This window comes from Lacerta agilis, chromosome 15 (assembly GCF_009819535.1).
Source record: "Lacerta agilis isolate rLacAgi1 chromosome 15, rLacAgi1.pri, whole genome shotgun sequence".
Taxonomy (NCBI): Eukaryota; Metazoa; Chordata; class Lepidosauria; order Squamata; family Lacertidae; genus Lacerta; species Lacerta agilis.
In genome coordinates, this window is record NC_046326.1 from 9,868,597 (window position 1) to 9,893,680 (window position 25,084).

Below are 25,084 nucleotides of genomic sequence, written 5' to 3' on the forward strand. Positions count from 1 at the left end.
AGCTTATCTCCCCATGTGATATATGGCTTTAAAAAAAAAGAGAAATAAGAATATAGTTGGAAATATAGGAAACTGTCTTGTACTGTGTCAGATACCTGGTCCATTTAGTTCACTATCACTGATTGGCAGTGACTCTCCAGGGTTTCAGACAGGAATCTTCCCCGGTCTTACCTGGAGATGTCAAGCATTGACCCTGGAACCTTTTACATGCGAAGTATGTGTTTTACCATTTACGTATGATCCTTCTCCCAGAATATACTTTCCTACAAATTTTTAATGAGCCTTAACCGTACAACCAAGTATACATTAGAGCACATACTTGAACCCTTTTTCAGCAGGTAATTTTGATGAGCTTTTTGTTTTTCTAATGCTATGTCTCCCTGGTAATGCAATGGAATTGTGCATCTATCCTGGCCAATAAATAAAATCAACGGCATTTGCCTCCAAGTGTGAGATCACTACCCCAGTCCATAGATATCAGTGTGCAGCAGGTTATAGGTGTATACAATGTGAAAGGATTTCTGCATATTCTTCCATGCAGGAGATTATCAGAACTACTCATCCCTGTCCCCCTACAGAAAAGGTGGCATAAGTTTAGAAGGGCAGAGTTCAAAGTATTTGAGAAACACTGTGACATCATAAATAAATGTAATTAATAATAAAAAGCAATTTGTGAAAATGCACCACGAGGCCCACACAAACTAACAGCACAAGAAGAACCCAGGTGGATCAGACTCTAAAGTCCATTTAGTCCAGCCTCTTGTTTCCTAGGGTGGCTAATCAGCTGCCTCAAGGAAGCCTACATGCAGGAACATGAAAGCCAACAGGCTTCTCCCACTGTGGCTTTCCAGCAACTGGTACACATAAGCGCGCTCTTTTTGAACCTACTGCATATAGCTATCATATGGGCCATTGATTAACTTGCCTTCCATGGATTTGTCTGATCTCTTGTGAGAGCCATCTAAGCTTGTTAGAAGGGCCTTCAGCCCCGTGGAGCTGGTGAAATACCAGATAAGTGAATTGCCTAAGATCCAGAGGTGTTAAATGCACTTGTCTGGATGGTTTTGCAGCCTCTTTCCCCTTGCCAGAAGTGTCTTTGAATTTCTTGACCCTTTCTGCAAAATTTGATGTGTTCTGATTTATTCCAATAATTATAAGGAAAATGCAAAGCAGTTTGCTTTCAGAAACAGCAGCAGAGAAGCAAGGGCAGCAGAGAATCAGGACAACTTGTGTTTAAAGTGCATACACAGCCTGCAGAATTGAGTTAGACTATATCCCATAGGAGTAGGACCATTTAAAGCAGACAATAGCATTTCCAGATGCTCCTCAACAGAATTGAATAAGTCTTTTTATTTTTCTTCCTTGGTGACAGTACCAGTGTGATTCCTCAAGCGCTGGCTGTTTACTTGTCCAAATTCTTTTTCATTCATAGGCTTGAGGAATTTTAAATGATTCGGCGAGATTTCCCTCCAGGAGGTTATAGTGTGACCTCCTACAGGGAAAGTGGGTTTGCAGTCCTGACCCCTGGGCAGCGGTAGCCGCCAGCTATCTACATCGCAAAACGCTGCCACCAAATGGCACGAGTTAACAGAAAAAAACGAGCCCTGAAGTCTCCAGAATCCAGCAATCGGGTTCCAGTGTTGAAAGCCATACCAGAGGTAGCAAATCTGATTCCAGCTCCTCCTCTTACATAGAATAGCATTCTCCCTCCCTCTCCCTCACCCCCTTCAGTTTTGCATAGAGACCTTTCTCAGCTGGCATGACTGTTGGGGCTGATTGTATGCACCTTGAATGGAGCCCCCTAGCTTTACTTATTTACTCTATTATCCTGCTTTCCAGACAATGGCTGTCTTCCACAGTGGCTCATATCAACACACACACAGAGAGAGACAGAGACAGAGGCCCTGCCACCAGGCTTGCAAACTAGAAAGATCAGTCACACACAAAAAGGGGAGAGAAAGGAAAAAGAAGAGGGAGATCTTCAAGGCAGGAACAAAGTGCTGGGCTATAAACAGGCATTTTTATCCTGTTTGGCCCAGGTTGGCCTTCCCTTGTTGGTAGCTCTTGTGTGAATAGCAATTGGTGGCTCTTGTTCCATTGGCCAATAGATGGAGCCAGAGGGCTATTTCCCTTTGCTTCTCAGTCTCAGGGCCAGAGAGAGTTGGAGCAGAGTATTCTTTCAGGCAGGGAGGGGAGAAGTGGGTTCCTTGTAGCTGTTGCCACTCTGGCCTCCCCTTTGTCTCGATATTATTCTTGGGAGGCAGAAGGTGTAGCTTCCCAGCAGCCTTAGGTTTCCTGGCTGATGGCAGGAGCCAGAGGGTGCTCCTCTTGTGCTGTCTTGTCCCAGGGCAACTATCAGTTGGAGCTGATAGTTCTTTTCAGCTTGATGCTCCACTCCCTCCACCCATTCACAGTGTCTGTGATCTTACATTGTCCAGAAATTTTCTTGTTTTCGTTACTGGCCTTCTTCTCTGGACAGTGCTAACTGCTGCACCTGCTGTAGGACAGAAGCAGGAGCACGGGTTCTTCACCCAGAAGAGTCTGCAGCACAGTGGAGAAGGTTAAGCATACTGCTCAGCTGTTCCCAGGCACTCTGTTATTGACAGGGTAATGATGGGTCTGATCAGCGGGGCAGCAGAAGTGGGCTGGATGCACACACAGGAGCTGAACATACAGCGTTCGTGACACAGAGCTCTCCTCTATTCAGCGAGCGGACAAGTTCCGTAAAACGCTCTTGAGATTAAAAGCACTGCTATAAGTATATGTTTCTCTTTCTTCCTTAATTGCTGGATGTACCGTGTACTAAAATGTTTGTATTTTTTGCAAGGTGCACTATTCTGTGTTTGGTTCCCATAGGTGACTCTTAAGAAGAGATAATGTTTCCCCGGGATTCTTTTCTGAGCTCATTTTGTTTTTAAATTATGCTTATGCTTTACAGGGTAGAATCTGGCACAGTATAATGAATAGGTTGGGATTTGGTGGGAATTGTTTGCCTAAAGTGTGATCATTGATGCCCAGAGTTAAGGGTGGGAGAATGCGTTGCCTTGGAAAATGAAGATTCAGAATCCCAAGTTTGTCAAGATGACTTGAGTGTAGGGAAGGGCATTTGTGGAGGGCGCTGGTAGATGGGAAGGAGAGGTGCTTTGCTTCTCAGGTGGCAGAAATATTTTAAACTCCCTGGGATGCATTTGCAGGGGAAATAGGTAGACAGGAGAAAATTAAGCACCCCCACCCCAAATTCTGTCCTGGGTGTGTTCCTTCAAGAGGAAGACACAAGATTGGAAACACTATCTTCTCATGGCGTTGTAGCACCACAAATGTTTCCCCATGAAGACAGATGCAGAAAGAACATCAGAATATAAAAAGAGGCCTGCTAGATCAGATCAAAGCTCCATCTAGTGCAACATTCTGCTTCCCAAAATAGCCAATCAGATGCCTCCAGGAAGCCTGCAAGCACAACATGATAGCCAATAGCTGTCTCCAGTTGTTGCTCCTAGCCACTGTACATTACATTCACAATGTGGCTAGGAATCAAAATTTAGGTTTTTTTAAATTAACTGGGTGGGGATAATAGTCCACCGTATCACATTCTGCAAGAATTAGCATTAGGTGGGAGGGAAGTTCTCGTTGCTCATAAACATTGTTATTGTGTAGTTTTGCCCTCGGAGGCCTGCCATCTCTGCCCCTACAGCTTTCGTGACTAAGGGTGGTATTCAACTAAGTTTTACTCAGAGTACACCCAATGAAATTAAGGCAAGGCCATTAATTTCAGTGAGTCTGCTCTGTATAAAATGTAGCTGAATACCATCCTAATGGTTCCCTGGGCTTTCAGGATCTCATGGCAGGTGAAAATGGTGGGTTTCCACATTCAGAGGCAAGAAATTTATGAACCTGCTCTAAAATTGCCATAATTTCAACTATTTTCCTTTGTGAAGACGGGACGTTAAGACTTGATCAGGGAACATTCACTTAAAAGGGAAGAGAGATTAGTTAAGGGGTTTGAAGGAAGATATATGGAATTCTGATGTATCGTGAAGGAGAGAACTCAGGAATGTAATCATGTTGGAAGTCTAGATCAGGGATATGGGATGTTGTTGGACTTGGACTCCAGCCAACGTGACCAACTATCAGGAATTATGAGAATTGTAGTCCAGCAACATCTAGAGCAGTGTTTTTCAACCTTTTTTGGGCAAAGGCACACTTGTTTCATGAAAAAAATCACGAGGCACACCACCATTAGAAAATGTTAAAAAATTTAACTCTGTGCCTATATTGACTATATATAAAGTAATTCTCTTGAATTTTTCAATTTTTCCCACGGCATACCAGGCAACATCTCACGGCACACTAGTGTGCCGCGGAACAGTGGTTGAAAAACACTGATCTAGAGAGCCTTGAGTTTCTTAATCCTGGTCAAGATTCATCCCTGCATTTTCTCCTGGCAGAAATCCCTTTTATATCTTTAAACCTACCTGGTTTGAAAGATGTTCCTGTTAGAGGCAGGAAAGAGAAGAGACAATGGGTGCCCCTAATAATTACCTGGTTAGATGCAGGGCTTTTGAGCTCTCCCTGGTCCCTCTTCTGATGTGCCCAGTTGTGCAAGTTCAACCTCTCCTCCAGCATTTGTTTCTGGCCAGAGCCACTAATGTTTTGCTTTCTCCTTTTTTTCCACCCCTATATGTTTTCACAGGAATCCTCCGACAGCACAAACACCACCATAGAGGATGAGGACACGAAAGGTAACAGACTTGAGGGGTCAGCCAGAAGTTTCATGCCATATAAATCTGGCAAAGCAAACCCACCTGTACACTCCTGAGAATTTGTGTCCTTGAGAAGCCATATAGATGCACTTGGGAGAAGTGAGTGAATGTGGCCTTGGATAGGAGCATAAGGACCTTCTGTCGCAAGGGAACACAAGGAGATGAAGGATTCTATGGACTTTAAGGCCAAATGCAGTCATTTACATATAGCATTTGCAAAGCCTGCTCTAGATTTGTAAGGGCTTTGGGTAATTTACGTTGATGGGTCCCCCTAGGCTGTGGTAATGCCAGCAGCATTGGTGTGTGTGTGTGGCTCTGGGGGCACTGTGGGAAAATACTATGGAGGCTCACAAACCCAGCTGTTGTGGAGGCATCAGAGCAGGTGGGGTCCTGCCGAGTCACCAGCGAATCCCCTAGGATGCTAGGCCCTGATGCTAGCAATGACTGTGTGATTGATTTCCTGGGAGATACAGGATAAATGGTTCTCAGTTGGTCTTGGTGCTGAGTCTTGTGAGAACTTTCTCTTACTTGCGCTGTGATAGGGAATCCAAGTTGTTTCCGGCCCCCCGCTTCAGTGAATGTTTCTGGCTTCACCTCTCCACTGGATCTCCTTAGTCCCTAACCCCCCTCAAAGGGAGAATTTCTAGTTATGCGCTGGAGAGCAAATAAAATAAAAGGGATGGGAACCTATATCACTTTGGCAGAAGACAAGTTTTGCATACAGGTGTTCCCAAGGCTCCATATCCAGTTGAATGGTCTCAGCTGCTAGAGCTGGGAAAGATGTTTCAGTTCTTAGTTTTTGGGTGTGTGATATATTTAAATCAGCAGAAAGGAGCTCCATGCCTCTTTGAGCTGCTTGAAGGAAAAGCAAAAGATGCAGAGATTACGTGGCGCTCATCAGTCATCTTCGGCTAAAAATGTGCAGGTGTGAGCAGGTGGGGGGGGAATTATGTGTAGAACTTCACCCCACCGCCAAAAAAAAAAACAACAACCCTGAGGTCCAGTATGAAATAATTAGAAAGTTAGTGGTGAGCATAGGAGCCAACTCTTGGGGCCGTGGGGACTTCCCCCCATAAAGTATTTGAGATGGCCACCCCCCAACTTTATGGGCACTGCCATTCAAATAGTGTGTGTGCACCAGGTCATCTGATCAATTATGTGGGGTGGGACTTACCTGGGCCCTCGCAATATTTTATTCAAGTTGGCACACCTGGTGGCGAGGAATTTGTTATAAAATATCTTTCAGAAGCAGCAGTGACATTACTCCTAATTAGAACAATAGAATCATGGAATCATACAGTTGGAAGGGACCCCGGGGGTCCCAACACCCTGCAGTGCAGGAATCTCAATTACAGTAAAGCATCCATGACAGATGGCCATCCTTCCCATGCTAGGTGTCCTTCCTGTGTTGGAAGTGAAGAAGAAACCAGGGCCAGTCAAACCATTAGGCATATTGAGGTAGCCACCTCAGGCAGAAACAGATGTTTTGAGGCAGGGAGCAGCAGTGAGATGCTGGAAGACAAAGCTCTATGCACCATGAAACCTGCCCTGCCTTGGGCCCTCAGATAAACTGCCCCGTTGCCAGTGTAGAAGTAAGATTTAACTGCCAGTCCAGGCATCTTCTTATATTGAATTGTGGTGAGGGGTACCATCTTGTCCTTTACCAGAGGCAGCAAAATATCTTGGACAGGACGCAGAGGCAATGCCTCTGCTAAGATGGCATCTACCATCTACAATTTTTATACCATACACACATGCCCAGGTGGTGTGTTTTTAATAGTATTTCTCTTTTCTCTTGTTTTAGTGTATCTGTGTGGGGTTTGTTGCCTGTCTGTTGGGTTGTAAGTCACTTAGGGTTGCCCAGGACAAGATAAAGCTACTGACAAATTGAGAAATAGTTCACATGCTGCCCAATTGATTTGCAGCCTTTTCAGTTGGTTAAATGTTTTTAAATCTACCCAGTTAACTGGTTGAAAGTTTGCAAAGCCCAAATTATAAGTCCTCAAGATACCTTTGTATTCTGAAGATTTGTTTTCTGTTGTTGGGTTTGTTTTGTTATTTTTATTTTTTTGCTGTAATTGAACCCAAAGCTAGCATGAACAGTACGGTTCCATTCTAGTGAGCAGCAAATCTGGTAGATGATCTCAGGGTGATTTGCAGTAGATTGGCAGGACTTTCTCACTCCTAGTTATTTTACAGTGCTTACAGCAAAACAACTTCTCCCATCTAACACAATCAGCTGAAATGAAGAAAACTAGGCAGGAGTGGATTTTGCTGTGAAAGTAATGTAAGTTCAGGTCAGTTCAGGTACTGGAAACAAACTCCTAGGCTCCGAATGTGCTCAGAGTTTTTTCATTCTAAGTGTATATCTTTTGCACATGGCTCTGGTTAGAAGATCTTGAAGTTCTACAAAGCACAAAGTAGATCGAACAAGCCTGAAGTCTGCCTCATACCTGCTTTGAGAGTGCCACGTCAGAGACGTGTGTCCCAAGATCCCTTGCAGCATTATTGGTCAATAGCCTTCACTTTTTCAGACCCAGGAAACCATTTTGAATCCCAAAGCTTTAAAGCAACATGCAACACATGTACAATGGTACCCCGGGTTACATACTTAATCTGTTCCAGGTTACAGTACGTAACCCGAAAAGGACGTAACCCGAACAATTCATTCTGCGCATGCGCAGACCCGAAAAACCGTGAAAAACGCTCTGCACATGTGCAAATCATGTGTGTGTCAGGTTGCACTTCCGGGTTAGCAGTGTTCGTAACCCAAAAAGTACGCAACCTGGAGTGTATGTAACCCGAGGTACGACTGTAGATATATTTTACCACATATGCCCACTTTTCTCCACCGATTTTTAGGATGATCAGAGGCAAAGGAAGGCAGAGCCCCTGCATTGTTGTTAATGGTTGTATAGAACAGGGTATTTTTGCAAGTGCAGTTTGCATTGGAAAAACCAAAATGCAAAAAAAGACACTCTGCCTTTTGCCGAATAGCACACTTTACTCTCTTTCTCTCTGCACCTTTCTTTCATTTTAAAATGAAGACCAAACAGATTCTAGCCCCAGCCCCAGCTCCAGTATGCATGATCGACTTTAGGTTGGGCAATACCCACTTCTAGGGTTTGGCCCACCCGTGGAAGACCCATGTTGTAGAAGAGGCTGGGTCACATTTTTCACATTTTGTAATGCAGTTCCATGAGTGTGTGTAAGCAAAATGTGTAAGTTTGGCCATGGGAGGCAGAGCAAATATTGATGCATGTGTTTATTGTTACTCTTTGATGGAGTTACAGAGTTTTGTAAAGAGGGTGAACTCAAGTGTTTCCTGTTACTCTGGATACTTTTGTCTTGGAAGCAACAGGAAGTTGGGTTTGTTCTGTTTGTGGCTGGGTAATGGGTGTGTGGGCTTTGTAATCCTATGCATGTATGCCCAGAAGTAAACCCCACTGAGTTCAGTAGGAGGTCCTTCCATGTGCGCCTTTGTACCTAAACTGCATTTTTTGTTTTGAAGGATATCCTCTTTAAGTTGTTATAGTGCAACTCTTGCTTCCTGGAAAACACTCCTGGTAATGGGGAGGGGACTTGTTTTCTTTTGACTGGCGGGGGACATAAAATAAGTGCTGCACTCAGTTTTTGTAACAGGTTGCATCTAATTCTCTCGGCAACATTACCTGGGAGTAGGTCTACCAGACTGGTCTTGTGTTTTCTGTAAGAGTGACTTTAAAGACTTGTGCTGCCTCCACTTTCAAGTTGACAACTGGCTTAGTGGTGCTGGAAAGAGTGGAATGCAAACAGCCTTGTAACCTAGCACATGAGTGGGCAGACATGAGATCAGGAGCTTACTGATAGATCACCGTGTTTTGCAGTAGGTCAGCAATGACTGTATGGCTCACAATTATTTATCAAAAGCAACAATGAAAAAGGCTCCTCCCACCCCCACCCAAAAAATATTAGGCTGCTTGTGGGAGGAAAATATACAAATCCTTGTGAAGCCACATGTGTGGGTGAACAACAAAAGAATTGGCTGGGTTCCTGGATTCAAAATGTGGAGCTAACACAAGAGAGCCCCAGTAGCAGAGTTTTAAACTCACAAAAATCAGCAGCACAGTGGAACATTAGGAATATAGTTTGTTAGACTTTTCTTACCCCATTTCCAACACTCCCCTCTTTCTACCCCTTTTGCAAGGAACAGACTACTCACTGCTAAGCAAGTTTAAAAAGATTTACTTACAGATTCATAGATTTACTTACAGATTCATAGATCATAGATCTACATGTTGTTCCATGTGGCTGCAAGAAGAAATACAGGTAGAATACTCCAATGTATAAAGTGCAGAATATAGTTCCAGACGCTCTGGAGTGAGCAAACACATGTCTTTCTTCATTACATGGTGCACTGGGGGCGGGGGCGCGGGGCGGGAAGGAAGAGGAAAGAAGCTTTACTTTCTCAGGGGCGTGACTTAACTGAGTCTATCTAGCAGTAAACTCTGTGGTCCTTCGTACACTAATTAGCAGGCATGCATAATTATGTTTGACTCCAATCTCCCACACTGCTGAGATGAAGAAAGCCTTGCGGTGCAGAACAGGAGAGTGTTTTTATGTGTGAGGACTGCAAACTCAGTTTTCGTACTGAAAAAATTGCTGGGCTGAGCTTGTGCTTAGAGGCACGCTGCTCCTTAATTCTAAGAGTATGTTTCCACACCCCACCATCCAAAGCCGCCATTTTGCACCTGGTTCTCAATGGTGGATCTTCATATGCTAGTAAAAAAAAAGCACACACCAGGCAGATTACACAAGATTGAATTTGCCCACCCAATTTGGCACTCACACCAGGCCGCAATAATGTTGCAAAAGTGGCATGAGGAATTGAGGATAGAGTTGTATCCTATGATCATCTCTCTTGAATATGCAATGTTCTGAAGATACAACTTTGGCCCTACTCAAAGGAGGCAAAGCTGGGAGGTCAAGTGAAGGGGAGGGATGGAGACCTTTAGAGTAACAAGTTAGGGTAAAGAATTGACAGAGAACAAACCAGCTGAAGCTAATGGATAGTGGAAATCCTCTAGTTAGATGATGCCCTGCCTCCTCTGTGTGTTTTTCTCCTCTTTTATATTCCATTTTGCCATTCTCTTCTCTTTCTCTGCCAATGTATATTTTGCTTTCCCATTCTCTCTTCTCCCATCAGAGTTGCCAATTTTCTTTGGAACTTTTTATTTCTCGCTTTATGGTGTTTGTTTTTCCTTCCACTCTCCCTCTCTTTTTTCCTCTCTTACCCATTCACATCAGTTAAGGCTGCTGATAATGAGCTTGTAAAAAGCCAGTTGAATCCAGGATCTGTCCCTGAACTTACTCCCAGTCTGCAGACTTCTCCGATACCATCTTCTGCTGCTGCTGCTGTTGCTGCTGCTTGTAAGTCACAAAGTCCCTGTGCTCCTTTCCCCAACTTTCCACTCAACTGTGGTTGACCCGTCAGTAAATGCCCCGAGACCTTTAGTCATAGGTCCAGTTCAGATGTAATTTTAAGCCATGATTTTAAGTGAATCTGCATGAGCCTCAGGCTTACACACACACACACACACACACACACACACACTTCCCCTCTCCTTGTCTTTCACGCACCAGAGGGAAGAGATTGAAAACATCAGTTCTGGATTCAAAACTAATTGTAGCTACCAGTGATGCTGCAGCTCAGGAAACTATGGTTTTTAGTTTTTTGTTTTAAAAACAACCTGTGATTTGAGAACAAGCCAGGATCTGAAACTGTGATTCATAGTGTAAATTGTAGTGTAAATAAACCATAGTTTCATCTGAATTCAGATGCCATGGGGGACTAAGGTTAGTTTAAAATTGAAAGTAGAAATGTTTGATATTCTCCTCTAGCATGCAGAAGAGGTTTGGGTGTGCATGAGCCTGAGGCACTTGCGGACACTGTCACATAGTGGGAACCAGAGGTTTCCCACGACATCTGAACAAATAATAGGTCTGTCTGTTCTGACAGTGTGGATAAACATTTAGTAAGTGTATGACACTAGGAGCTATAAATAAATGTAAATATAATAACACAATTTGTGTGTTTGTTGGGGAGGGGGCGCTAGATAGTACCTGATGGACACCTTTTCCACCTAATGTTTCCATTTCCTAACCCATGTTCCTGGGTTTGTTCATTCTTCTGTTCTTGTTCCATTATACTTGGTTTCTCTTCCTTCTCTACCTCCCTGTCTTTTCTGTCCTGTCTCAGTACCCAAGCTGACTGATGTATTAGGCATGGTGAAAAAGGGATCAGGGGTCCCAGAAGCTGAAGAGTCAAAGACTTTGGTCTCTCCACCCTGCATATCTCCAGCTGTTGCAAACCCTCTACCTCCCCAGTGTAAGTAGCAAGGCATTCTGGGTTCGCAGCACAAAATCCCAGAGGGCCTTCATGGTCTCCGTAGAATAGGGTTGCCATATTTCAAAAGTAAAAACCAGGACACACAAACAGTTGTTGAGCTTTTTCAGGCAACCCTCAAAGTTGCTGAGCTTTTTATAGTAAAAGCTACAAGAGTTTTGGAGCTTTTAAATGCATTTTCAGCACAATTTAACCCCCATTGCCGGTTTTCCAGGGCATTTGCCTGATTTCCAAAAAATAATTCAGGACACCATTTTTGGAGGTGAATTCCAGGACATGTCCGTGAAAATCAGGACGTGTGGCAGCCCTGCTGTAGAAGCCTTTCATTAGTTAAACACAACTTGGAATGAAAATACTTTCAAATTTCTTTCTTTTTTTTTCATATTGGAACTCAAAAGTGTATGCCTGGGGTCCTCAGGAGTTTCCCCATGCAGGCACTTTAGCAAAGTGGTGGGCTTCAGGTGCCATCACACCATGGCCTGGCAATGATAAGGCTACATATTTCCCTCTGGGATGTCCCATTGATGCGGGGGCCACCACTGAAAAGGACTTGCCTCAGTGTTGAGGGAACAGAGAAGAAACATGACAATGTATGATCCATGGTCTGCTCTGTTTTACTGTTTCTGCTAATGCTGGGTCTTCACACAGCAGGGTTGGAATGGCCATAGAGAAGGCTTGCGTGAGCTGGGAGTAAAACGTATTAGGGATCTCTTTTTTAAAAAAAAACTAGCACGGGTCTTTGCTCCCACACAAAATATTTGAGGAGACCGTTGGGCAAATGAAGCTCCAAATTTGTGAAAACTAGAAGGAACCCCAAAGCCTTCCTTGCATGCTGTCTTACTTTGATTCCATTCCCTAGCATGGCTTTCTGGTACTATTCTTTTCATTTTAAAATTGGGTTTCTTTCCCTGTCTCGCCCTCTCTGCTCCCATCTGTTCCTCTCTCAGCGGCAAAGCTTTCTGATGTATTAGGCATGGTGAAACGGGGCTCTGGGCCACCAGAAGCAGAAGAAGCAAAGCCTTCCATCACTTTGCCCTTCCCTCCTTCTGTTGTTGCAAATCCTGTTCCTCTCCAGTGTAAGTAGCATGCGACACCAGCGACTGCTGAACAGAACTGCTGCTGAGGAGCCTTTGTAGCTTTTCTAGCCATAAAGCAAAGCAGTTGCCCTACTCAGTGTTGCAGGGCCCCTTCCTCATCCTGAGTTTTGTGCTGCCTAAGGGGTTGATGGGAGTTGTAGTCCAAACCATCTGAAAGGCACCAGGTTGCAAAACGGCTGTGTATGCCAGAGATCGGCAACCTTATCAAAGGATGGGCCGGTTGACACTCTGTCCGTCGGAGGATGGGCCAGAGTGTGCGTGTGTGCGCTCTTCCGGGTCGGAGGAGTGCACGTGCAAACACACTATTTCTGGCGCTCCTCCGACCCAGAAGTGCACGGGAAATAGCATGTGCGCACGCACATGGGTGCTTCTCCGTCCCACATGCGTGCGCACACCCTATTTCCCGCACACATCCGGGTTGGAGGAGCGCCTGTGCGCATAGGCACAGGCGCCATCAACCCGAAAGTCAGTACCCGCACCGCACCGGTAAGGGCGGCAGGGGTCGCCATGGGCTGGTTAGACAAGCCTCGTGGGCCGCTACCAGCCCATGGGCCTTAGGTTGCCAACCCCTGGTGTATGCAATCAGAAAAGAGGACTGTAGTGTTAAGACATGGTTGTATCAGGCTTGATACCCTGAATAAGCAACTCCTTATTTACGTAACTGGGAATCTCAACATTATTTTGCTCTTTCATTTTTGCTTTCTAATCCAAGTCATTCTTGGGATAATCTGGGTAATGCCAAATAATTCTGTACTCTGCTTGTCCCATCGTTCTGGCCAAGGCAACATTTCCCCCCATGATGGCAGAGAAAAAAAGAACCAACACCAGCCCCTGAGTAACCAAGGGATCTTTAGTGTCTCATTAACTTTATGAACATCTGAACAAATGTAGACATTGGCGCAAGCTAAGCCACATCCTCACTACATGAAAAGCCCCCCCCCAGCAGATCCCTTTCTCTAAGCTCCCTCCTCCTTGTTCTTTATTTCGTATTCATTCCCCACCCCGTTACTTTTCTGTTTAGTTTTCTCATCTTTCTCTTCCTCCTCCCACCCTAGCTGCCAAACTCTCTGATGTATTAGGCATGGTGAAAAAGGGGTCTGGGCCTCCAGGGGCTGAAGAGTCAAAGCCTTCCATCCCTCTGCCTAGCCCATCTCCAGGGGCTGCAAATCCTCTTCCTTTCCAGTGTAAGTAGCAGGTATCGCCTGCATGTAGCTGGAGTATCACAAGCACCCTGTAGAATCCTTGTGGGTTTCCCCCTCTTTTTGTTTTTCCTTGAAAAGAAAGGCCTTGCACTTCGAACAGGGGCAGTTTTGCTGGGTGATGCAGTACAGGGCTTAGCTGCACCGTCAGTGAATAAGGACTCAGCTACATTAGTAAAGAAACAACAATTTGAATGGACTATAAGCATGCAACAACAGATGGTGCCAGAGAGGAGGAAATTTTTATACGTGTTTTTCCATAGAGTTTTTTTTGTTTTGTTTTGTTGTAACGATTTAATTTCCTACTTATTTATAGTGCTTTTTTCCTGCGTGTAGATTCACCCTAAGAATGGTTGCTTCAGAGCTAGTTGAGTTTGGATTGTTGCCCTGAATAAATTATGCTCATAGGCTCAGGCAGCAGAGAACCTTAGAGCGATGTACCCACTCCATACCTCAAGTGGAAATAGCCTTAAATGTATTATATCGGGGCGGGGGACTTTTTTCAGTCCAAGCATCTTCATTCCCTTCCAGGAACCACGTGCCAATGGTGGGTGGGGCCAGAGGCAAAAGTAGGCAGAGCAACGAGTGTGAATTTTGCCCTTCTACATCAGTTTCTACATGCACACCCCTCTCTCTCCTCCATCTAGGCAAGCAAGAAGCATTATCAGAGTTCAGGGACACATCCCAGCCACATTAAAAAAAAACCCCAAGGAGGGTGCAAGTGGTGGCTGCTGAGTTCTACCTCAAAGGGGGAAATAGCCTTATTATAAATTATTGTAAGGTCTGATCTCAAAAACTCTACCACTGCAGCTTGTTTGTATGCTTATACTTTATGCAAGTCCCCTTTTCCCCTCCATCTCATTTGTAGTCTGGAGCAGTCTAATTCAGGACTAGTTTTACCATGCAATGGGCAAGTTGCTGAGACTAAGCCTGAGTTATCTCTCCTATCAACTCAGTTTTAAAAGTTGAGGGGCTATTTGCACTGAAAATAATTCTACGAAGAATATTGCTTGCACTGTTACTAGGTTATGGAATGATGTAAAGGGACTCCAATCCTGTCAAGTTCTCCTCCTTGACCCAATTCTCTTTGCCTGTTTTCAAGTCCTTTCCTCCTTGCTTTCATTTCTTTCTGCTTGCTGCCTTTTTGTGTTTTTTTTCTCACCTCTCCCTCCTCTCATCTCTTCCACCCCAGCTGCAAAACTTTGTGATGTATTAGGCATGGTGAAAAAGGGCTCTGGGCTTCCTGAAGGCGAAGAGCCAAAGTCCTCCATCACCCTTCCATGCCCACCTTCAGGTGCTGCCAACCCTCTTCCTCCCCAGTGTAAGTAGTGTGGTGTCACTGGGATTTATTGTCCCTGGACTGGTGCAGGCCATGCATTCAGGGATGTTTTATCAGTCTAGTGTGGCAGCTGGAACTGCTTTGCTCCCATTTGACTCTTAATATGCGTGCTCTACAGCTCATGTGGCACAATACGTCATGGGGGCTTTTCCATAGCTTTTTTTTATTCATAGAACCATAGAGTTGGGTGAGGATTAGTTGGTCATCTGGAGCAGGAAAGGGGAGCATATGCCCCCCCATACTACTGGAATACAAGTTCCACAACCCTGACCATTTGCTATGCTGACTGGGGCTGATGGAAACTCAAATCCAACATTTGGAGTACCACGGTTCTCCATTCCTGATATAATAATAATAATAATAATAATAATAATAATAATAATAATAATAATAATTTATACCCCGACCATCCGGCTGGGTTTCCCCAGTCATTCTGGGCGGCTTCCAACGGAATATTAAAAACACAATACAGCATCAAACATTAAAAACTTCCCTAAACAGGCCCACCTTCAGATGTATTTTAAAAGTAAGATAGTTGTTTATTTCTTTGACATCTGATGGGAGGGCGTTCCACAGGGCAGGCGCCACTGCCGAGAAGGCCCTCTGCCTGGTTCCCTGTAACTTGGCTTCTCGCAGGGAGGGAACCGCCAGAAGGCCCTCGGCACTGGACCTCAGTGTCCGGGCTGAACAATGGGGGTGGAGACGCTCCTTCAGGTATACAGGACTGAGGCCGTTTTGGGTTTTAAAGGTCAGCACCAACACTTTGAATTGTGCACGGAAACGTACTGGGAGTCATTGCAGATCTCTCAGGACCAGTGTTATATGGTCTCGGCAGCCACTTCCAGTCACCAGTCTAGCTGCCGCATTCTGGATTAATTGCAGAGCAATTACTATATAATTTAGAGCAGCCTGCTTCTCATTAAAGGCAACCAAAAGCTAGAGCATCCCCAACAGGTGCTTGTCTGTTTGAAGATGCCTATCACAGAATTCTGTACCCCTCTAGTTAATTTTATTCCATTGTTGAACTGCTCTCACCTGTTGAGAAGTTTTTCCTAATGTCCAATTGAAATCTGTTCTCCTGCAACTTAAGCCCCTTAGGGCAGCCCTTTGCCCTTTTTTGTGTGACAGCTCTTCCAAGAATTTGAAGAGTGCTATCATGTTCCCTCAGCCTTTTCTTCTCTTGAAAGAACTGACTTTACCTGCTTTTGCTGAATGCTCTTGGCTCCCCCTAAGCATGTGGAGGCTATGCACAAGCTCGGACCACCTTAGAGAAATCTTGCAGCAAGCTCTGTACAAAGAGCTTGCAGATTCGGTTTGTTCTATGCAAATAAAGTGTGATACATAACAAGGTTCTCACCTAACCAATCATGGTTGGTTTCAGCAAAACAAATAACGATCCCTAATTCAGACATAATTCTAAGACAGGGATTATGGCTGCATGGAGAAGAGCAAAACAGATAGCTGTGTTCATAGTAAACCACAAAATAATGGTTTCCATTGAGCTACTCTTTAGAAAAGTGCCATTGCCTTCTTCGTTGGTTAGACCAGAATAGAATAGGAGACACTGTTCACCTTGAATTCTTTCTTAGTCGCCCTCCTTTATCTGATCCCTTTCTTTCCCTTGTTTTTCTAGTCCCTCTCCACTCTCCCATTCATTCTTGTTTTATTATTATTCTCTCCGTGCCTTCTTTCGTCTGTCTCACACCAGCTGCCAAGTTGTCTGATATTCTAAGCATGGTGAAACGGGGCTCTGGAGCCCCAGAAGCTGAGGGGCCACAGCCAGCTGTCACCCAGCTTTTCCCAATTCCACTCATCCCAAATCCTCTGCCTTCAGATCGTAAGTAGCATGCTTCCGTGGCCTGCTGCTGTGAGCCCCACTTTGTTCTGTTCAGACCCCAGGGAAGATTCTGTTCTCTTTATTACACTGTAGGTGTGAAATAAATAGCCTAATGGGTATTGCTGCATGGCTTCACTTGAAAACACTTTGCTTCAGTGGGCGAATATCTACGCTTGTGTGAATGCAGGCTAACAGAAAAAGTGCATTAAATGCATGGCACAAGCTGAAAATCAAGATTGCATTGTGAGAGAAGCATTGTGTTTAAAGTCTGGGACATTGCAGATACTGATTTACGATGCTCTTGCTGTGTGTTTAAACAAATATGGGCATGGGACTAGGCATTTTCCCTCCATCTTTCCTCCCAGAGGTTCAAACACTGTAGTTGTTCTCCTCGCCATCCTGTTGGAGGCATGTTGTTTGAAGAAAGGTTCAGGCCAGAGGGTGCACTAGGGTGCACATCCTACTTCCTCCCTAAAGCCAGTCAAGGGGATAGTCACAGGTTCAGTCACAGTCACAGTCCTGGTAAATATGGGAATCAAACAGGGTAGTGTGATGTCTAAGTTTAAGACCACTAGTAAAGTCATGTGGCGATTGGAAAAAGCCAAATGAAAGCCATACTTTGGGTATTGTGTGGTCTGATATTCTGATCTTAGGCCTGATCTCTGGCTGTGTTAGCACGTAGTGCTGAAGCATGGCTTAACATTACGAAGATGAGCTGCAGCAAGCCTCAGGCTCACACGTTCCCCCCTTCTCCACCTGGGCTGGATTATGGCAAATGAATTACGTTTTCAAGGGTGGAATTCATTGGTTATAACGGAACACATGGATGGCTCCCATACTGTGTTTCTCATAAAATAAGATGTGCCTATAAAATAAGCCATGGCAGGATTTTCAAGCATTCACGAAATATAAGACATACCCCGAAAATAAGCCATAGTGCTGGGTGCCACGGCAGGAGGAGGCATGCGCCCAGAACCATACGGTACTTAATAAAAAAATAAGACACCCCCTGAAAATAAGCCATAGGCTTATTTTCTTGAGTAAAATAAATATAAGGCGGTGTCTTATTTTCGGAGAAACACGGTAATGCATGTTTTCTCAGAAGTCTCATTTAGGGCTGGGTGATATCTGATTTCCAACATCGTAATATACTGCCAGCTAATATTACGGTACAATACGGCATAAACTACATGATACAGCGGCATACTAAGATGTCAGAAAGTTGGTGGGGAGGAAGAAGGCAGTTGCTGGTCACGCAGATGATTGGCATCATCGTGTGCAGCTTCTGCCTCTTCCTGTTGAGGCTGGGCAAGCAAAGCCGCTGCTTCATCCAGCCCCCGTCCACCCGTGCTAAGGTGCCTGAGGCAGCCCCACGAAATGTTCTGTTCACGCGGCTGGCCCAGCCACCTATAATAGCAGTGAACAATATAAATCAGCAATAAAATTATATTCATAAAAGTGTACAAACTGCATTACCAAAAATAGGTTCTGGCTGATCAGGTCTTATCCAAAGTAGCACACCTACAGAGGATGTTTTGTTCTTGCTGCTGTTGCATCGAGTGCTGAACATGCACAGCTTTTTTGCTGCACCTAGTAGCAACTGCAGGGGAGATGCAGAAAAAGTGGTTTCTTTTCTCCACGGGATTGTGAGTCACAGGGTTGCAGGCCATCTCCCTCCGGCATGAACTTTCTTTCCCCTGCTGAAAACCTGGGAGTCCCTGGCAGCGGTATTGGTTTACAGGGATGAATAACAGCTTGGCACATTTGCAGCTGGAGGGAGACACCAGCAAACATGAGCTGAGATGCCACACAACTAGTGCTAGGACAGGGCATAGGGAGAGCACTCATTTGAAAGCAGAAGCAGGCATGACTGGCAAGCTCACAGGTAAGAACTGGATTTGCTGGAAAGTTAAAGGCATAACTCCCCCCCCCCCCCCCGGGAGACTAGGTTTATCTTCAAGGAGAAATGTGTAGCTGGATAGGATCAGGATAGTACTGTCTTTCATTGCTTGCTGGTTTCTTTGAGGCTTAGTGCATATTTTCAACCTGGGCTAGTCTTACCATTAGGCAGCTGATTTTGGATGTCATGAAAGGGCATTTTTACTGCCGGGCAGTGGCGCTTGTGGGATGTTCTGCCTCAGGTGCCAAAATAACTTGGCTGGCCTTGAGGACCATCCCACTTGATGAGAGGTGTGGGAGCAGCATTTCCGCTCCACTTCATCCAGCAAAATAGTTTCAACAAAATACTTCATGTGAATGAATTATCCATTTACATGTTTTGCTTTAAACTGTACTTTAAAGAATAAGAGTTCTCCTCCCTCTTTCCCAGAGCCATCCTGTGCATGTTTACTTGGAAGTAAGTCCCTCTGTGTTGAATATAGCTTCCTCCCAGATAAATGTGCACGGAATTGCAACCTCAATTCATTTTTCTGTGGGGATGGATCATTCTAATCCATACATTGGTGGTTATGGGTGCAAAAGTGGGCAGGATAGGATGTGGTTTTACTATGGAGGGGGGAAAGCACTGTTTCATACATTCACATTTTTATGGGCTACAGAGGGATGCAAACAAACAGAAGGAAGTTCATTAGGTTTTTTAAACATAATTTTATTAATAGATTTAATAGATCTATTAATAGATTAATAGATTTTCAAGATAGCCTACAAAAGAGAACCATAAAATAAATATAAAACAGATCAAAAACATCAAAAGCAACAGTAAAAATACAAAAAGCAGTAGATATAATATCAATTAACATACTGGGCAATCTTTTTTTAATGTCTAAAATGTGACCACATTTTAAGGAAGTTCATTAGTGGGAGGGGCAGTCTATTATGCTTTGAACATAGTGGGGGCAATTTTGCAGTTTCAATTAATAGATTAACCCAAAAGTCTGTATAATTACTCCACCGGGGATGTGACTAGAATATATTATGGGACATCTGTTACATGATTCACTACTTTTTCTTTTCTTTTATAAAGGTAAGTGCAGCTGAGGGTAGCAATTCAGAATGGGACTCCAATGCTGGGGAAAGGGAAGGGTTAAGCTTTCCCCTTTGCAGCTTTCCCCAGGTTTAAATCCCCCCCCCCTGAAAAAGCAACTTTATTTGTCCTATGGAAACCTATATAGTAAGTTGTGGAAAAGGGCCTGCTCTCATTTTTCATTATAATGTTATATTCAGTGATGTCTTTGCCTTTGCAGAAAGTACTCCTGCAAGTTGGGACACCAGATTTTTGCTGATACCTCTTATAAGCACATATCAGCTGCTTGTGAGAGTTGATTTACTATTCAGAAAAGAATGGGGTATGGTGAAGAGGGCTGCAGTGTGTGTGTGTGTGTGTGTGTGTGTGTGTGTGTGTGTGTTTGCGCATGCACATGTGAGTGGGGCAGTGATAAGCAAAAACCCAGGTGCCCAGATGTAAGTACTTTCCACTATGGCAGATCCACCATTGGACATGACCCAAACATAACAGATTTACTTTAAACCCAAACCACTTAGAAGCTTGTTTTATGTTCCCTGAAAGAATCCCCTCAACACATATTCAGTATAAACATGGACATACAAGTAGCACCTGCATGCCTAAGAATCAGGAGTGTTCACAAAGCAAAGAATCAGCCCAGGTAAACTCAGATGTTCAAGAACAACTAACTGATACCTTCCCATTTGCTCATTTGCATGCATATCATCTTCTGTCATGCACACGTTTGAGAAACATGAGCTAAAGATTAACATTAGCTCAGGCAGGGGAATCGGCCTGAGCCACCTTGGGTAAAAGTGGCAAGTTTGCATTTGTACTAGCCTGTGGGGGAGAGGTACCAGATCAAAGGCAAGATTATGTCGGTAGATGAGATTTAAAATGAACAAGAGAGAAGGATGTCAGCAGTATAATTATACCTTGAAAGAGAGGGATTTAGGGGACCAATTACACAGAGCCCAGGTCCATGAGCTATCTTGGATCAGTTTTGCTGCAAGTTGGGGGAAACACAGGAGATCTAGGGTGAGTCAGAAGAGTTGTGTGAAGATTGAAGCATTTGGTTCTAAAGCATTTACGTCAGGGGTTAGCAACCTTTTTCAGCCGTGGGCCGGTCCACCATCCCTCAGACCATGTGGGGGGCCAGACTATATTTTTTGGGGGGAAATGAACGAATTCCTATGCCCCACAAATAACCCAGAGATGCATTTTAAATAAAAGCACACATTCTACTCATGTAAAAACACCAGGCAGGCCCCACAAATAACTTAGAGATGCATTTTAAATAAAAGGACTCTACATTCTACTCATGTAAAAACAGCTGATTCCCAGACTGTCCATGGGCCGGATTGAGAAAGCGATTGGGCCGCATCCGGCCCATGGGCCTTAGGTTGCCTACCCCTGATTTACGTGCTTTAGAAAAGGGAGTCAAGTGTCTGTTTCTGTAGACCATTAACATGCTTGGCAAGCCATATTTTCTAAGCCCTTGGCTAAGATGGACATTGAATCCCTGTCACTCAGATCCACATCTGGCACTTTTGTCAAATGGGACCAACTTGTCCACAAAATGTGGGTGGGGCCTTTGTTGCTTCAGATTCTCCAGGTCTGCTAGTCTTTCTATGCAGCTCTCCTTTGTAATTCCTTCCCCAGTCATACATATGGGTTCTGCACCTATTCAAACTTTCTAGAGGCTAGAATTTAGAAGGGTTTCCCAACTCCACCCTTATGGGTGCCCACTTCCCAACTTCCCACTCAGTTCTGTTAATGGGAGTCTAGGATCCAAGTGGGTGAGGATTGGGGGTTACGTCAAGGCACAGCAAGCGTGAATGGAGTGGATTCTCCAGGCCCCATGAGGGCACAAGTTTCCAAATGCTTCTGCTCCCAAGAGATGACCTTGGCAAGGCCACTGACACCATCTCTGCCACTTGGGTACTGCATTATTCATAGAGCTTGCTCTAACTGGGTCGCTTGGGTGCCTTGCAAATTCCTGCATCTCTCCAGATCTCCTCCTATATGTTCTGGTTACAGAGGTACTTGGCGGTTTTAGTCTGCATCGTGAGAGAATCGTGGGCAGTTTCAGGACGGAAGGAAAGTAATACTTTTGCTGTAGCGTGTTTGTGGCGAATAAGGGATATAATATTGCCCCACTGAAAGCTATCGGTATTTTCTGGTTTCCTTAGAGTGAACCTAGATCAGCACTGTGTCACTATTTCTTACCATACAGTATGTGCTTGGCCATTTACATTCTGTTCTTTCAAGGTATGGTACTCTGCATATGTCATGTAAGCCTCCTTACAAGATCTCACCATGGAGAAGTGGTTCATATAAACTCCCAGAACAAAGGAGCGAGGCATGAAAGGACACTTAAGGCTGTTAGTTTTCTGCTAGGGCCTTGAGCCCTACAGGGAATTTGCTCTCACTGACGTTGTGTATGTATCTTCTTCCTTCCTTCTCCTCTCTCTCTCTCCCTCCCTTTGGATATTTCATCCACTTGTAGCCCGCAAGCAGGAAATCATAAAGATTACAGAGCAGCTGATTGAGGCTGTGAACAATGGGGACTTTGAGGCATATGCGTAAGTAGATGGGATGTTTGGTCTCGCTAAAATACTGGGCTCAAAACCCAGTTTTACATGTATTTGCATTTATTAATGTATAGAGTGCCCTTCATCTGCAGATTTAGTTTGGTCACTATGTCACTTGTTATTTTAAATCAAGAGTGGGGGAACCTAGAATCATAGAATCATAAAGTTGGAAGGGGCCTCTAGGAACATCTAGTCGAACCTCCTGCATTGCAGGAATGTGATGCTTGAACTCACAACCCTGAGATTAAATCTCTACCACCTGTGCTATCCCAGAGCTACCTGTGGACTTCCAAATGTTGCCACAGGAGGAAGTGCCATATCTTTCATGCCCCCACAAGGAATTTTTAAAAAAAGTTTGCCGGCTAGTTTTTAAACAGGTCTGTCTTCTTCGTGAAAAATAAAGGTAGCTGTAGATTTTAAGGTGAGGTTCTCCCATGCATTACCCAATAGCCATAGGAAACACATTTGAGAACATTGCACTTGCTCTGAAACATGGCAGTTGAGCTTGTCCTGAGGGATATGTTCCTCTCACTCTTGTCATTCAGAAATATGATTAGCCATTAGCTCACTGTGTCAACCAGCAATGCTTTCAATAGTCTCATTTATTTTACATTCTAAAAGGAGCTGTGCTACATGTGGGTCCCCAGGCAGTCTCCCCCATCCAGGCACTGACCAAACCCGGATTTGCTTAGCTTCAGCAAGGTGGTGGCCTCGTGTGACTTTAGCCCATATCCTTGAACCCCCACAGAGTTTTTAATGAGGACACTCTCCAACAAATTTCATTTTAATTACTGACTTCTTCTTTTTTTACCTCCCTCACAATTGCCTTTATACCTGCCTCGCTGAGCCACTCTGTGGCTGGTATAGCCAAACAGTCTCATCTACATAGGAGTTAATGTTTGTAAAACTCTCTTGATTATTCCTTGTTGGGCTTTTGACTTTTCCTAATTTGAGTTTGAGTATCACGAGTCACTTAGATTGGTCCCTTTCTGCACATTGATAAAATCGGTTCAGGTTTGAGTGGACCCAATTTAAAGGCACAATTTAGCCACCGCTTCCAAAGTTCTTGAGCTACAATCATATGAGCAAAGAGCAACTCAGCAGCACCTCTTTTACTGTCAGAGAAGCACAGTTTGACATTCATAATCAGTTTCTTGAGATGATGTAGCCCAGCAGTTTATTGGATCATATTTACTTGTTTATTTTGGATATTTATTCATTTATCCAACTCCCTTCTCAGTTAGATAGATCTTTTCCTCTCTTGGTAGATGCATTCTGTGGAACACAATAGCTCAGCCTTCCTGAGCTTTGATGGAAAATGAAAGAGATTTCTGGGTATATAGGCCTTTAGACCAGCCCTGAACATAAAGGTAGAACATAGCCATATTGGCTCTTAGCCACTGACAACCTTGTCAGAATCAGAAGAATGTTTATTTGCATCAGCCACTACCCATAGCAATAAAATAAAATAAAATGTACTGAAGATAGAGGTAAAAACTTAACACTGGAAAATACTTTTTTGGGGTTTATTTCAATAATCAAATAATAGATCTTATTCTAACTGCCCCTACTAAAAACCTTGCAGTTTTTGCTATCACCTGATCTTCTTGATCTGCTAGAAGAAAGGACACAGTAGCAATGGTTGCGCGACCCAGCATGGACAATAGTAGAGGGGTAATAAACTTGCTCCTCAAATAGAGAGCGCAAGCCAGAAGCACACAAGCCACTGACTCAATACTGCCATTTCCACAGGGACATAACAATTTTTTTCCAGCGGAATTTTTTGAAATCGACCCTCAAGTCATACAGACGACTTAAGGGCTGATAACCTTATCCTCCACTGGCAGTCTTATGCCTCCATGTGGCACTGCTAGTAAGGCATCTCTCTATGTTTCCTGCCTGTCTAGAAAAATATGTGATCCAGGCCTAACTTCATTCGAACCAGAAGCCTTGGGCAACCTTGTTGAAGGGATGGACTTCCACAGATTTTATTTTGAAAACTGTAAGTATATCTTGTTGCATGTAAGATATGGGAGGGAGAAAGTCTTCCTGTCCACTGACAGGAGTTTTCCGCCACTTCTCTTCCCAACTCAGGAACAGAACTGCATGAGGACTGACATTTGGCAGCTCCTTTGTCCTTGAAAGGTTCCTACTTCTTTACTTTTCCCTTCAACCAGCTTATATTGGTTGTGGGGACAGGTGGCATATGAGTGCTTGCTTGATTATTTGTTTATTTATAGAGGAAGTTTATAACCCGCTCTTCATCAAAGGGTGAATCCAGACTGTCACTATTTTGCAGGAGGGATTCAAGGGCATACTGGAACTTCAGGTTTGCACAATCAATTGAAGTTCTCTGTCACTCCAGTGCAAACAGAAGTGACAGCGTTGTTCTTATTTAACGCAAGTCAGGGTTACTCACTTCGTCTGTTAGTGCACAAGAGCATAGGGGAAGGAAAGTAACTGTAAGCATGAGCATCCGGCCATCTGCGACAAGCACATCCCCACAAACTCACTCTAGTTTCCTGTTCCTGCTCTTCCAGTGTTATCTAAGAACAACAAGCCCATTCACACAACCATCCTGAACCCTCACGTGCACGTCATTGGGGAAGATGCAGCCTGCATTGCCTACATCCGCCTGACGCAGTACATTGATGGGCAGGGCCGCCCTCGCACTTGCCAGTCGGAGGAGACCCGCGTCTGGCACCGCCGCGATGGCAAGTGGCAGAATGTCCACTTCCACTGCTCGGGAGCACCTGTGGCACCACTCCAGTGAAGGTAAGACCAAGGCAAAGATGGAGGGGGGCATTGCCAGTGCTTTTCAGGAGGTGACTCTCAGTGGTGAGGACAGAGGCTAAACTAGGTGGTGAGGTGGTTAGAATCATAGAGTTGGAAGGTAGCCTCTAGGGTCATC

General features: G+C 44.4%; 1 protein-coding gene across 19 annotated transcripts in view; it reads left to right on the top strand.

Moving 5' to 3' along the window:
* Positions 1–25,084, top strand: part of CAMK2B (calcium/calmodulin dependent protein kinase II beta) — a 183,030-nt gene that overhangs the window by 157,281 nt on the left and 665 nt on the right. For 8 of the 19 annotated variants that reach the window (XM_033172134.1, XM_033172140.1, XM_033172141.1 and 5 more), the window contains 10 exons: positions 4,691–4,739; positions 10,047–10,169; positions 10,999–11,127; positions 12,093–12,221; positions 13,298–13,426; positions 14,634–14,762; positions 16,489–16,617; positions 22,089–22,164; positions 24,081–24,175; positions 24,714–24,948. In XM_033172134.1, coding sequence (XP_033028025.1) covers positions 4,691–4,739; positions 10,047–10,169; positions 10,999–11,127; positions 12,093–12,221; positions 13,298–13,426; positions 14,634–14,762; positions 16,489–16,617; positions 22,089–22,164; positions 24,081–24,175; positions 24,714–24,946 — 1,221 coding nt within the window. In that variant the 3' untranslated portion in view covers positions 24,947–24,948. The remainder of the gene's footprint in view (positions 1–4,690; positions 4,740–10,046; positions 10,170–10,998; positions 11,128–12,092; positions 12,222–13,297; positions 13,427–14,633; positions 14,763–16,488; positions 16,618–22,088; positions 22,165–24,080; positions 24,176–24,713; positions 24,949–25,084) is intronic. The other 11 variants (XM_033172153.1, XM_033172154.1, XM_033172146.1 and 8 more) reach the window with 4 other exon arrangements.